The 12,401-nt window shown below is 39.7% G+C and overlaps 1 protein-coding gene across 1 annotated transcript; it reads right to left on the reverse strand.

Moving 5' to 3' along the window:
* Window positions 1-2,767: 2,767 nt before the first annotated feature.
* LOC137267554 (uncharacterized) lies at window positions 2,768-11,900 on the reverse strand. The gene is made up of 4 exons (XM_067802030.1): window positions 11,668-11,900; window positions 8,083-8,230; window positions 3,791-4,308; window positions 2,768-2,855 (listed from the first exon to the last, which is right to left on the reverse strand). Exons 1-4 carry the CDS (start codon window positions 11,898-11,900, stop codon window positions 2,783-2,785), a joined length of 972 nt encoding a protein of 323 aa, XP_067658131.1. The 3' UTR covers window positions 2,768-2,782.
* Window positions 11,901-12,401: the final 501 nt, after the last annotated feature.

Below are 12,401 nucleotides of genomic sequence, written 5' to 3' on the forward strand. Positions count from 1 at the left end.
GGAGTGGGTATTTCAGCGAAGTGTATACCATTGAGTACTATCCGATATGTACTGCCTCATGTCATACCTAAACAAAACAAGCTTAAACACTGTGGTAATGATTTCATAACAACTTACTCATCCTATACTGTCAGTACACCACTAGTCCTATACATCAATACAGCTTCAATGTCTTTATCGTGAGCATTATTTATAAATTTATATATTTTCTATGCATAAATATGCCAAATGAAACAATTTTAGAAACACACATTTTCATTGGGTGAAGTTATTACAACAACCAATGAGGGATATTATTGCATTTGGATTAAAAGGGTCACTTAATAGTCTTTGGTCTGACTGAGCAAACGATAATAACATTTATTGCACTATAACTACTTAGACCACATTGTACTTTTTGGATATGGTGTTTTCAAATCTTTTGTGTCCAGAGGACACAAACCAAATTTCTGCCAGCGGAAATTCATATTTTGATGTAGAAGTGCTACAGGAACGCATCCAAAGTTTATCCCTGTACATGACTATTTTTGTAGGCTGGATCATATTTTATATTATTACAGACATCCTTACTGAAAGAGCTGCAAGTTTCTCTAAAGGATAATAACTGTAATCTGTGAATCTGCAATATAATGCTAATTCACCTGCCTCACTATAAAAACAGAAGGCTCACATCATCTCAACACAACAGAAGACTCAGTGACCAGATCACCATGTCACATCTCCAGCCTCTGTATGACAGAAGATGGTTCAGTGACCAGATCACTATGTCCAATCTCCAGCTTCCGTATGACCAGTCCCTCCTGGATTCCACGGCAAATTTTAGCAAATTCTGATCGATTTTGAGAACATAATTGCAGTGTCAAGTTTAGGCATGTTCCAAATAAAATTAGATGAATTTGACACTGCAATTATGTTCTCAAAATCGATTATTTTGAAAATGGAAATGATTTCAGATTTCGTTTAAATATAAAATTGTAATTTGCATAAAACCGGAAGTTGTTCGTCTGCATCAAAGTTACGAATGAGAGGAGAGAATTAACTTTCAGCGAGAGTTTAATTCTCAAACGCAGAAAAAGCTGTCGGTGCTTTGTCATCAAGCTTACTCAAAATGTGATATGTGCTGTCGACTTAACTGGAGCACCTTTAGAATTCAGCACCACAATTTCTGGGGAACTACTACTGGAAACTCGCAACATCGTTGGGTATCTGTAATGACATGGCTAGTAGAGATGAAACATCAGTGAGCGGAGCTTATATGCAGTCGCTGAGCTTGACGACCTTGTTGCTATGCCAGGGTCATAGGGCATTGTTTCAAGAACATTTGAACAAAATCACCTGCAATTACGTAAAATAGTATTATGACGTGTCTTTAAACTTTGTGGTGCTGTATTCTAAACGTAGGCCTAAACTTGCTTTATTAATAAAGTATCTTCAATCGTAATTGTTTTGAAAATGTTGTCTCAATAAATATGCCAGTTTGTTTTATGTGGAACCGTCAATTTTCGTTTCGGCTGTCAGTCAGTTTTCACTCAATCTTTAAAATAAGCAAATTACGCGGCAGAAAAGTGGCAAATTCTGCATGGATTCTGCACAAAAATGCGTTTTCCGCGGACAAAATGTTTTTTGGCATGGAAAGGTAAATTCCATGATTTTTTTTCTGCAACCGTGGAATCGCGGAGGGACTGTATGACAAAAGATGGCTCACTAATCGGATCACCCTCTCACATCTTCTGCCTCTGTATGACAAAAGATGGCTCAGAGACCAGATCACCATGTCACATCTCTTGCCTCTGTATGACAAAAGATGGCTCAGTGACCAGATCACATCTCCAGCCTCTGTACGACAGAAGATGGCTCAGTGACCAGATCACCATGTCACATCTCCAGCCTCAGTATGATAGAAGATGGCTCAGTGACCAGAGTACAACAGAAGATTACCTAAGCATATTACCATGCTATACCTCTAACCTAAGTACGAAACAGAAGGCTCAGTGACCAGATAACCATGTAACCCCTATAATCTGTATGTGACAACAGAAGGCTCAGTGACCAGATTACTTTCAACAGAAAGACTCCATGCTCACTGCTGGTTTGCTTGTTAATTTATGCCACATTCAGCAATATTCTAACTCTGAATGGCAGTCTGTAAACCAGTCAACAACAGATTGATTGACATGAGAATTGTGAGTGAGTGAGAACTATTTCATGCCGCTTTTAGCAATATTCCAGCAATATCACAGCACAAAACACCAGAAATGGGCTTCACACACTGTACCCGAGTACGGAATCAAACTCAGATCTTCAGCATGACAAGTCAATGCTTTAACCACTAAGCTACCCCACCACCCATACTGAACAATGATATACATCATTAACATTCCGGTATTTTAGCAGAAGGCCCTGTGACCATATCACTATATATCATTCTCACTATATATCATTCTCACTATATATCATTTTCACTATTTATCATTCTCACTCAGTGGGAGTGAGTCTAGTTTTATGCTCTCTGTAGCTATGTTTCAGCAATATCACAGCGGAGAACACCAGAAATGGGCTTCACACATTGCACGCATGTGAGAAATCAAACCCGGGTCTTCTTTGTGACAATATCACCATATCACATGTAACACTGTCAGACTCAGCAGTTCAACAGGGAGTCATTCTGCCAACATATTTCTCAATGAGTCTGACCATCCTGTTCCTTCAGTCACATCTTTCAAAAAGCATGGGGTCCTGAAATCTGTCTGGGATCTTCACGATTGAAGGCTCAGTGACCAGATCACCAAGTTGCATCATCTCCAGCAGCTGAGAGGCAGGCAGCGATGTGGCCATCAATGTCCAGTTGGGATGTCCTGTAACAAAGAAGTAGATACCCACATCAAAACTAAAGATATTGCATAGACTAGATGATCACGACACACTATTTATGAACCAAAGGCAGGCACAACAGATGATCACTCAGGATTTTAAATTAAACCACAGGAAAATATATCAAATGAAATAGAAACCTCCTATGTATTGGTTATCTTATTATTGAAGCACAAGACATCCCTACAAAACCATTGGTCAATATTGGTACATGGTTTTACAGGCCCTCAAATATGTATTTAGTGTACAGGAAAATACCTACAGTGCTAGAGCGTGCAAGTTACTTCAACATCAGTCAACAGTCCACATGATCACTGATTAATTCTAGCCCTGAAGTAATTATCTGAATATATATACTACACTACATCATTTCAATAGTTTGATTGACGCTCATACTGCTTGCCAGGGGTTTGAAAATCCCACTGACCTATGCCCGGTTCAAGTCACTTTTCATTCCGGCAATCAATTTATAGTATCTGACTTGTATGTGGGTTACTACGTATTTTCTGCTTATGCAAAGGTGTTCATAGTTGATTATCAGTGGTCCCCTTAACTCTAACTTTTCTAAAGAAAGTTACAGAGTTTATAAACACAGGACATTCTCTGCATCAATCCAAAACATGCCGTAAGTGTCATACTCAAATGTCCCTTAAATTTATATCATCATAATCTTGCAAACTATTTTTGGTGTGTGGTCCAGTGCATAGGGCTCAGATCAGAAATCAGTTGAAGTAAAGTAATGTTGAGTCGATAAGTGACTGTACTTGGCAGCTTGACTCCTGAGTGTTTCCAGGACTTCTGTCCTGCCCCACAACAAAGACGATGTGATACATGTCGTATCACCTTAGGCAAGTGAGTTTGGTCAGGATTGGCACTGTTCATCCAGCAGAAAACAGATCAACTTATATGCTCTACATACCCTTTTTCAAACTCCATATTGCACAGCGGACATGCTGATAGTATATGTCCTCCACAAACAGGTGCAGACGTGTCAACATCCACTGATGAACTTGGCCCATCTTTCAATGTTTCATCTGTTGTTTTCACATCTAGTTTGCCTTTTTCACAGTTTTTAATTTCATCTCTTTCTTCAATATTTGACATAAGAATATCGTCTTCAAAATCAGACATGATGTCAAAATCTAGAACTGGAGATTTTGAAGCGACAACAGCGTCACCACTTCGATCACAATCTGATGACAAAGTACTCAGCTTTGTCGGACAACTTTCAGTTTTCAAAATCTTGGGAGACTTGCAGTCTGATGAATTGTTATCATTGTGTGGTGAATTTATTATTGAATTTATCAACGAGTCGAAGTTGTGACTGATTGGTTTCCTGTGAGCACAGGCCGAACACATTTGAGGCAGGGGAGAGTACTCTTGATCACTGGAAGCCAGAGAAGTAACTGGAGTTGATTCCCTTGCACCACTAACTTTCTGAAATGGAGATGATTCTTTTTCAGTATGAGTAGGATGTCATATTCAAACAATTTTATAGACTGAAATACTTAATATCCCCTATGATTTGCATGAACTGAAAGTTCGAGGCAAATCGTTTCCTAACAGAGAAACAGTGTTCGCATCAACGCAGAAGGCTGCGTTTTACATGTAAAAAACAGTGTTTTGTGTGTGTGTTTTGCCCACATAGATTCTGGTCTATCTAATTATAAAAAAATATTTAAAAACAGCAACATGCAAAAAAAGAATAAATTCTGAAATGATTCAAGACTGCAATGATCATTTCACGCGAATACAGATTTAGACTACATATTCACAATTTCATTTCTGCACGCACTCGTACAAAACCTACCATGGACATTTAGAATACACCTGTCATATATGGAATGTAAACAACTGCTCCGTACAAAAACACTTGCATGTGGTGTTGTCGGTGTTTGTTGAACTGCTTTCAATAACCAATCATGCATAGGATGTTTGTAAAGAACACTCCAAAAGATATAACGCCATGGGGGTTTCATTGAAATAATGTTCGGCTGGCAGAAAGCGTGAGAGTCAGTTTTACACAACATTGCATTAATTCTACAAATGGACCGTAAATTTGTATGCATACCAGTTTTGGGTAAATATAACAGTTATAACATAATATCCACCCTGAACACATGATGATTGTTTTGTGTTGATAGTGCTGATGACGATGATGCTTGCATGATGTTGGCAAGGTGGTTTGTACGAAGTTTTGCACAAAGTATTATGATAAGAACCAACTGATGACAAGGATGTGCTGTACGATGTTTTCTCCAATGTATCATAACAGTAACAAATTAACGACTAAATGGTTTGCAGGATGCTGTGTACCATGTAATTTGATCAACAAATTGAGGATGAGGATGGTTTGGATAATTCTTTACACGACAATACGACAACAAATGAATGACAAAATGCTTGGCATGATGCTTTTTGCAATGTACTATGACAACATGTACCTTGGGAAATAAAAATCCTTAAAAAACCCTAAAAGGCCCCCCCCAAACCATTGCATTATGTAATTTTTTGAATAAAATTGATATTTTATACTTATCCTGATTCATCCCTTCAAGTTCCCTTCTAAAAGAAGCGAACGTAAAATACACTCACCCACCAGAAGCCTCCCCTTTCACGCCAAATCGGTCACATGATCAATCATGCTTGTCACTCTCTCCTTATAAATCGCCCAATCAGACATGAGAATTATGGAATTCAGCGTGCCTGTGAGGAGTGGCTGTGAGGACTTTCCTCATGAGTCAGGATAAGCATAAAATATCAATTTTATTCACAAAATTACATATTTTTCCTTATCCTGACTCATGCTTTATTGCTTACAGAATTCGACAGAAATGACAGTGGGTCAGGCCACGCTGGATTCTGCTGGCTGTCAAAATTACGTCCAATATTCCTCCCCTAATGAGAACTTGTAACGGCGATAATAAGGTCCTGTTCTTCCAATTTTCATTGTAGATTCTGAGGGATCACATCCAGACGAACTTGTCTTCTGAGGAAGGCTTTGTTGACTGATACTTGATGATAACTAAAGTAATTAGCGTCCTGCTAGTGTCTGATGCAACTGAATGTCAAGATATTCTAATTAAGACTAGTTGCGACCCTTCTTCATGTACAAGTATCTTCATTACCAGTACAGGGTCATAATCACTCATGCTAGTCTGAGACATGCGCATGAACTTTCCAACACTATACTCCGCAGAACGTCTGGCTTCCACAAGTCACGTGATAAATGGGTGAGTGAACTCAGCATCTCTGAGGAACCATTAGTTGCTGTGCAACGATGAGAGGCCCAAACTGATGCCAGTGACGTCCTCCATGGTTATGTCTTGTAGGTAATGTTTGGCAAACACCGCATTTGACTTCCAAAAGCAGCCCTCCATTATAATTGATAGCGAGCAATTCCCATGTAGCGCTAGTGTAGAGGCCAAGGCTCTAACTTCATGTCGGTTGGAGGCTCGTGTAGGTTCCAATCTTGCTGCTTTATAGGCTCTCAATATAACAGCTCTGATCCACACTGAGATAGTGTTACGTCCATAGGTGTCTCAGTAGATATAGGGATAAATAGGCACTTGAAACGTTGTCTTCTACACTTGGTATGTGTGAGATATATCTTCAGTGCTCTGACTGGACATAATGATAGGTCTTGAGTATCATGAAGTCCAAGGATTGAAGGTAAAGTTAGTATGTGGAATTGTCTATCTGGTTGACCTGGCAGTTGATTCTTTGCAATAAAATCCCTTCGTACACCCAGATGAACTGTCTCTTGATGACTTGCATCAAATCTCAAATTAAAGTCCTGAGCATGAATTTCTGACATTCATGCAGCTGTAGCCAAGGCAAGTAAAAGCAGCATCCTCTGAGTCAGCAGTTCAAATGAGATTCAGTCGAGCGGCTCATATGCATCACTTGTGAGAAGTTGTAGTACGATGTTTAGATCCCAAGCTGGAGCTCTAAATCTGTGTGGTTGATCTTCCAACTGGAAGGAGCGTATTAAGGCAAGTAGCTCATGTACTTTAGTCAGCTTGATCCCTGTTTTCATGGTGCTGACTGAGCTGTGAGCTGCCAAGTACGTAGATCATGTAGAACCTTTCACACCTCTGGAATGTCGTAGATGACATAGATAATCTGCTATCTGAGGATGTGGTGCCTTCATCGCCGCGAATCCTTTCTTCCTGGCATATGTCTCAAATCATTTCCACTTGTCATCATATTAGGTGCAAGTGGATTTCCATAAGGTTAAGGTACCTTCTTTCGCTGCTCTCGCTGAGTATCCTCTGTGTTTCAGACAGGTCTTAATACAGTCCATACGTGAAGTCGGAATGCAGATGCTGTTTTGTGTTGGGATAGAGAAGATTCTTCTAATCTGGTAGTTGTAGCGCTGGCTGTCCTAACTCTTCTGTAAGTGTTGGAAACCAATGTCTCGTTGGCCAGTAAGGCACGAACAAAATCAGTTGTAGCAGTTTCGTCTGTATGATTTTCTCGATGACCTTTGGTAGCAGCACTGGACAAACACCTGTAAAGCACCGCGATTCTTGCAGTGTCTGGTGCACTCTTGACGAGCTGGGGAGACTGATGACGATCTTCTGCGTTGATGAGTAGACCTGTGAGATCTAGTTGCGTGCTCACCCGGAGCAGCAGTCAAAGTATTTGAAGATTGCAGTCTTCGTTCTGACTGCAAGACATCATGACACTCCATCAAGCTCATCATGTGTGTGGTGAACTGATGCATGAAGGCGCTAGCATCTAACGGTTGCGTTGAGTGTAGTGACGGCTGACTCGTAGAGTTGTCTGCCCCGATGACTGAGGCTGCTGACAAAGTCTGCGATGTCTGATGACCCTCGTAAGGGTTTCAGAGGAGTGACAAAGCAGTCGGGGCCGATCTAGGTGATGATGACATTCTGCTCGTTGTGTAGGATCAACGGTGGCTCGTCGTAGATATGTCGTTCCTGTAGAAAGATGATCTATTCACCAAATGATTTCTTCTTCAAAGTATGTTGATTCTGCAACGACTGTGATGAGTACATTGAATACATTACACGGTAACTTCCCTGAAGGCTGATAGCATTATTTCGAAAAATGCATAATTTATCTGAAGAAAAGAGTGGTGTGATACAGTGTCTTCAAGCCCTTGTTCATTGTGGGACTGATTCATAGTCAACTCTTTAGTTTTGTCTTGGGGATCAACACAAAACAATGACAACAATCACAAACCTCTTTTTCTGGCAGTTCAAGTTCTGGTAACTGTTGTATGTATGCCATGCATGATCCCTGCTCTCTCAGTGCAAGTAATTGTCTTCTCACTTCTCTTAACTGTTCATCAGGAATGTCCAGAATTGAGCTGGCAGCTGTATCAGTATTTCTGAAAACACAAAATTACCATATCATTATCTTTATGCAGTTTCAAAGACATCCTCAATGGCAAAGTTTGAACTCCTACAAGATTAACAATTTAAAGGGTACCGATATACAGTTGAAATATTCTGTTGAAACCACTTTTCACCACAGTTGGGATGAAATTAGTGAATTATTTGAATTCTGATTTTGTGAGGTGTTTTTTTGTCACATTATTTTTCAACATTTTTGATAATATGTTTCTGGAAGCCCACACCAAAAGTTGTGTTTCGCATTGCATTTGAGATTTAAGGTTATGGATAGGTTAACCTTGGGCAGCATACAAATTGTATAGGGGTTGCATTTGTGATATTAGCAAATGACAGTGAAAGCTTGTTTATAGTTATGATACAGACAGTGACTCAACACATCTGGAGCCTTTAGCCACAAAGTTTAACAACCACTAACATTGTATGACAAGCAGCTACAATGTATATGCAGATTTTAAGAGGACATCACTGTAGGTTTGTGCTTTACCAAGTGAGGTTATAAAGCTGGTCCCTTCCACATCAGCCTGAACCAAGGCAACCATGTATTTGCAACCAAGAGCATTGAGTTCTACAGACACATCTTTGCTGATGGTCAAATGAAATCGAAACCCATCAAATGCTAACAACCAAATTCTGACCTTCGAAGAAGTCAGGAGTTTCCAAGGGATGATATGACTTCTACTGAAGTTCATACAAAGGTATTTACTCCTGACCTTGCCCACCAGTTCATTACAACAGCAGATCCTTGACTGATATGGAGGACAGGTACTGTCAAATGAAGACAGACAGATGACTAAGCAGCGAGATGGGCAAACCAGATATTTAAAATGTACTTGCTGGGTGCTCTGAAGTTCAACATAGTAACAGAACCCAAGCCACTGATTCTGATGTTCAATAAAGCTAGCAAGCTACCATCCGGTATAGTGAGTGAATGCAATCACTGAAGAATGTGAAAATGAAGAATCCTAAATGAAGACTGGGGAAAGCATAGACAAGATCCAATTAAGATGTGAGAATCAAACTCAACTACGATGACTCAACCTTAAGGGCCACATGCAACCAAAAAATCAAACATACTTAAAACACAGCTATTGCTTGTTCATGATATATATAATGCATTGGTGATTGTGAAAAAACAAATAAGTGAGTGAGTGAGTGAGTTTAGTTTTACGCCGCACTCAACAATATTCCAGCCATATGGTGGCGGTCTGTAAACAATCGAGTCTGGACCAGACAATCCAGTGATCAACAACATGAGCATCGATCTGCGCAAATGGGAACTGATGACGTGTGTCAACCAAGTCAGCGAGCCTGACCACCCGATCCCGTTAGTCGCCTCTTACGACAAGCATAGTCGCCCTTTATGGCAAGCATGGGTTGCTGAAGGCCTATTCTACCCTGTGATCGAAAAAACAAATAAACAAAATTTCAAGCGTATAACAGCAAATCAAAATTGCAATATTCTGTTCTTGGGTTTACCTCCCTTGAAACGAAGCAGCCGTGATTCCGAACCCAGTCAGGGCAGGTGGATGTGCACTCATCCGAAAGGAAACCTTGTCACTGGCCACTGGTAGATCATTTATTTGTTTGTGTATACAACCAACATTAGACTACTGCACACGACCTCATACTTCGTGCAAACATACTGTTTCAAGCTCTGCAAACCTATTCACTGCACATGTGTTATGAGTGCGCAGCACAGCTGTTAAAACCACTTTTTCACCCCAGAGCTGGGGGAAAATTAGTGAATAGTTTGAACTCTGATTTTGCAGGCTTTTTTCATCGCGTTTTATTTCTTCAACTTTATAGGCTGAATTGGCATTTTTGATGATTTGTTTCGGTAAGTGCATACTGAAAGGTATCAGAATCTGCAAAGTTGTGTTTTACGTTGCATGTGACCTTTAACTTTAAGGAAACCTGACAAAAGCAGGGAGCTGGGAGACAACCGTTTCAAACAGAGGATAAAAGTAACATGCTGAAAACAAGTTCAGTACAGAACAGGACACTATGTGAAGGTGAATCAATGGAAATGGAATAAATGAAGGATGGTATATGAAACAGCATCCTACATTGTTTACTGAGTCCAAGGTTCAGCATCATGAATAAATAATGGTAGAGAGATCATCAGAGATGCCAATTACTTTAAATTAGTCCACACAGTAGAACAAAACCAGCAGGACGGTAAAGAAATCCCAATACATATAGTCCACGGGGGTGGTAGAAAAGTTCAGATATCAATCAAAGTGATTTTGTCATCTCATTCATCCAAGGCAACTACTACCATCATCAACAGAGTAGGTGCAAATAGGAGTAAGCTTACAGTGGCTCTACCACATAATTTTCATATTACAGATAACTGGTTACAAGTAACATTCTACTGATCTGGCCATAAATTAATATTTTAGAGGCATATATAGTTCCAGTTGTTCCAATAGCAGCAAATGAGGTCACGAAGACATCTAACATGAAAGTTTGTGTGCCTGATGATCAATCAAAAGCAAAAAATATCTTTGAAATGACCCCTTGCACCTATAGGCAGCTGATGCATTTCATGCCAGGTAAGCCAACAGTCATCATGCCTGGATGAACAACGTAATTGCCATTAATAGTCTGATCTATTGTTTTCAGCAGGTGGCTATATTTGCTCCATTTTGTGAGTAAGCAGGAGACAAAAACACAACTCACACACCAACAACCCAGTCACTACGGAGAAACATACACCACTCAGAAATCAAACAAGACCAGAATATCTGAAACATAGTGTTTCTTGAACTGTAACTTGAAAATGAACCTTTCAAAGATTGAGGAATAATGGACTGTTACAGTGAGTGAGTTTAAATTTATGCTTTTAGCAAAATTCCAGCAAATATCACTGTAGGGAATTAGACTGACGCAACTGTATCCAAGTAGGGATGACTGTTAAAGTCACACATACTTTCTTACACAGGCTTTCCTTTTGAAACCAGGGTAGATATAATGTGGGAATATGTGGACAATCGGTGACATAAAAAAGTAAAATGTGTGCACAGAAAGATAAGCTGCCAACTTAAAAACTTTAATATTCGTTAGCTGAAACCTAATACTATTTTTGGTGTTTTAAACAGATGTTATTGTACAGACAAGTATACATTAGTAAATGGTAATTTTACTAGGTCGTATAAAGATAGTATATAAAATGCTTATTTTGGTCAATATTGTAGTTTTCATATAGAACGGATGGCAAATGTTTTGACAAGCAGCTTAAGTGTACATAGAGATTTTAGGAGCGCTTCTCGGTATGTCTGTACCCATTACCAAGGGAGGTAATATAGATAGTCCCTTTTGACGAAGTTGCCATGTGGTCGTGTTTTCCACAAGCGACGGCCGTGAATTTCGGAACGACCGATATTACACACATAATGATTCTGCTCCATACCTTAATTTGACTTCTTTACAATTGCTGGTTTCTTCGTCAGAGAGACAAATGATTTCCGGTTCATGTCTTTCTGGGATGCTCTTCAGCAAGTTCAGGTCAACGGAAGCACTGGATATCTTCCTTTTCTTACATACATTCCCATTACTGTCGTTGTCGGGAACTTTAGCCTTTGGGAGAGTTGGTTTCTTGGTTTTTAAGCTCAACCGTTTTCGCTTCTCGATGCCGTCAGTCATGTTGGTGAGTTTGAGATTACCGCCATATGGAAAGAGTGCTAAAGGGAGGCAACTCAGTCTTTGCCTTCACTCTTTACATTTTCGAACCAGCAAGTTGAGTTCGAATTAAATAAATATTTTCAATTTTTCTTTTCATATTTTAAGTTTATTTTTATTTTTTTATAGCCACAGAACGATATATTGGGTGTCATGGGTGGGAGTTCTTATAAGTTTTAACTTCTGGCGTTATACTGAATTCTGAACTACCTTCCGAAATAGAATGACCGACATTGATTAATGTGGTCTGTAAATAATCGAGAGTTTGAACCAGAAAATTCAACAGCACGAGCATCGATCTGCGCAGTTGGGGACCGATGGCGTGTCAACCAAGTCAGCGAATCTTTGTGACTGATCCCGTTAGTCGCCTCTTACGACAAGCATAGTCTCCTTTTGTGGGTTGCAGTCATATTTACTGAAACTACAGTGAATTAGTGAAAGACTGGCCATACAGTAATCAGTATG

The sequence above is a fragment of the Haliotis asinina genome, chromosome 16 (genome assembly GCF_037392515.1).
Source record: "Haliotis asinina isolate JCU_RB_2024 chromosome 16, JCU_Hal_asi_v2, whole genome shotgun sequence".
Taxonomy (NCBI): Eukaryota; Metazoa; Mollusca; class Gastropoda; order Lepetellida; family Haliotidae; genus Haliotis; species Haliotis asinina.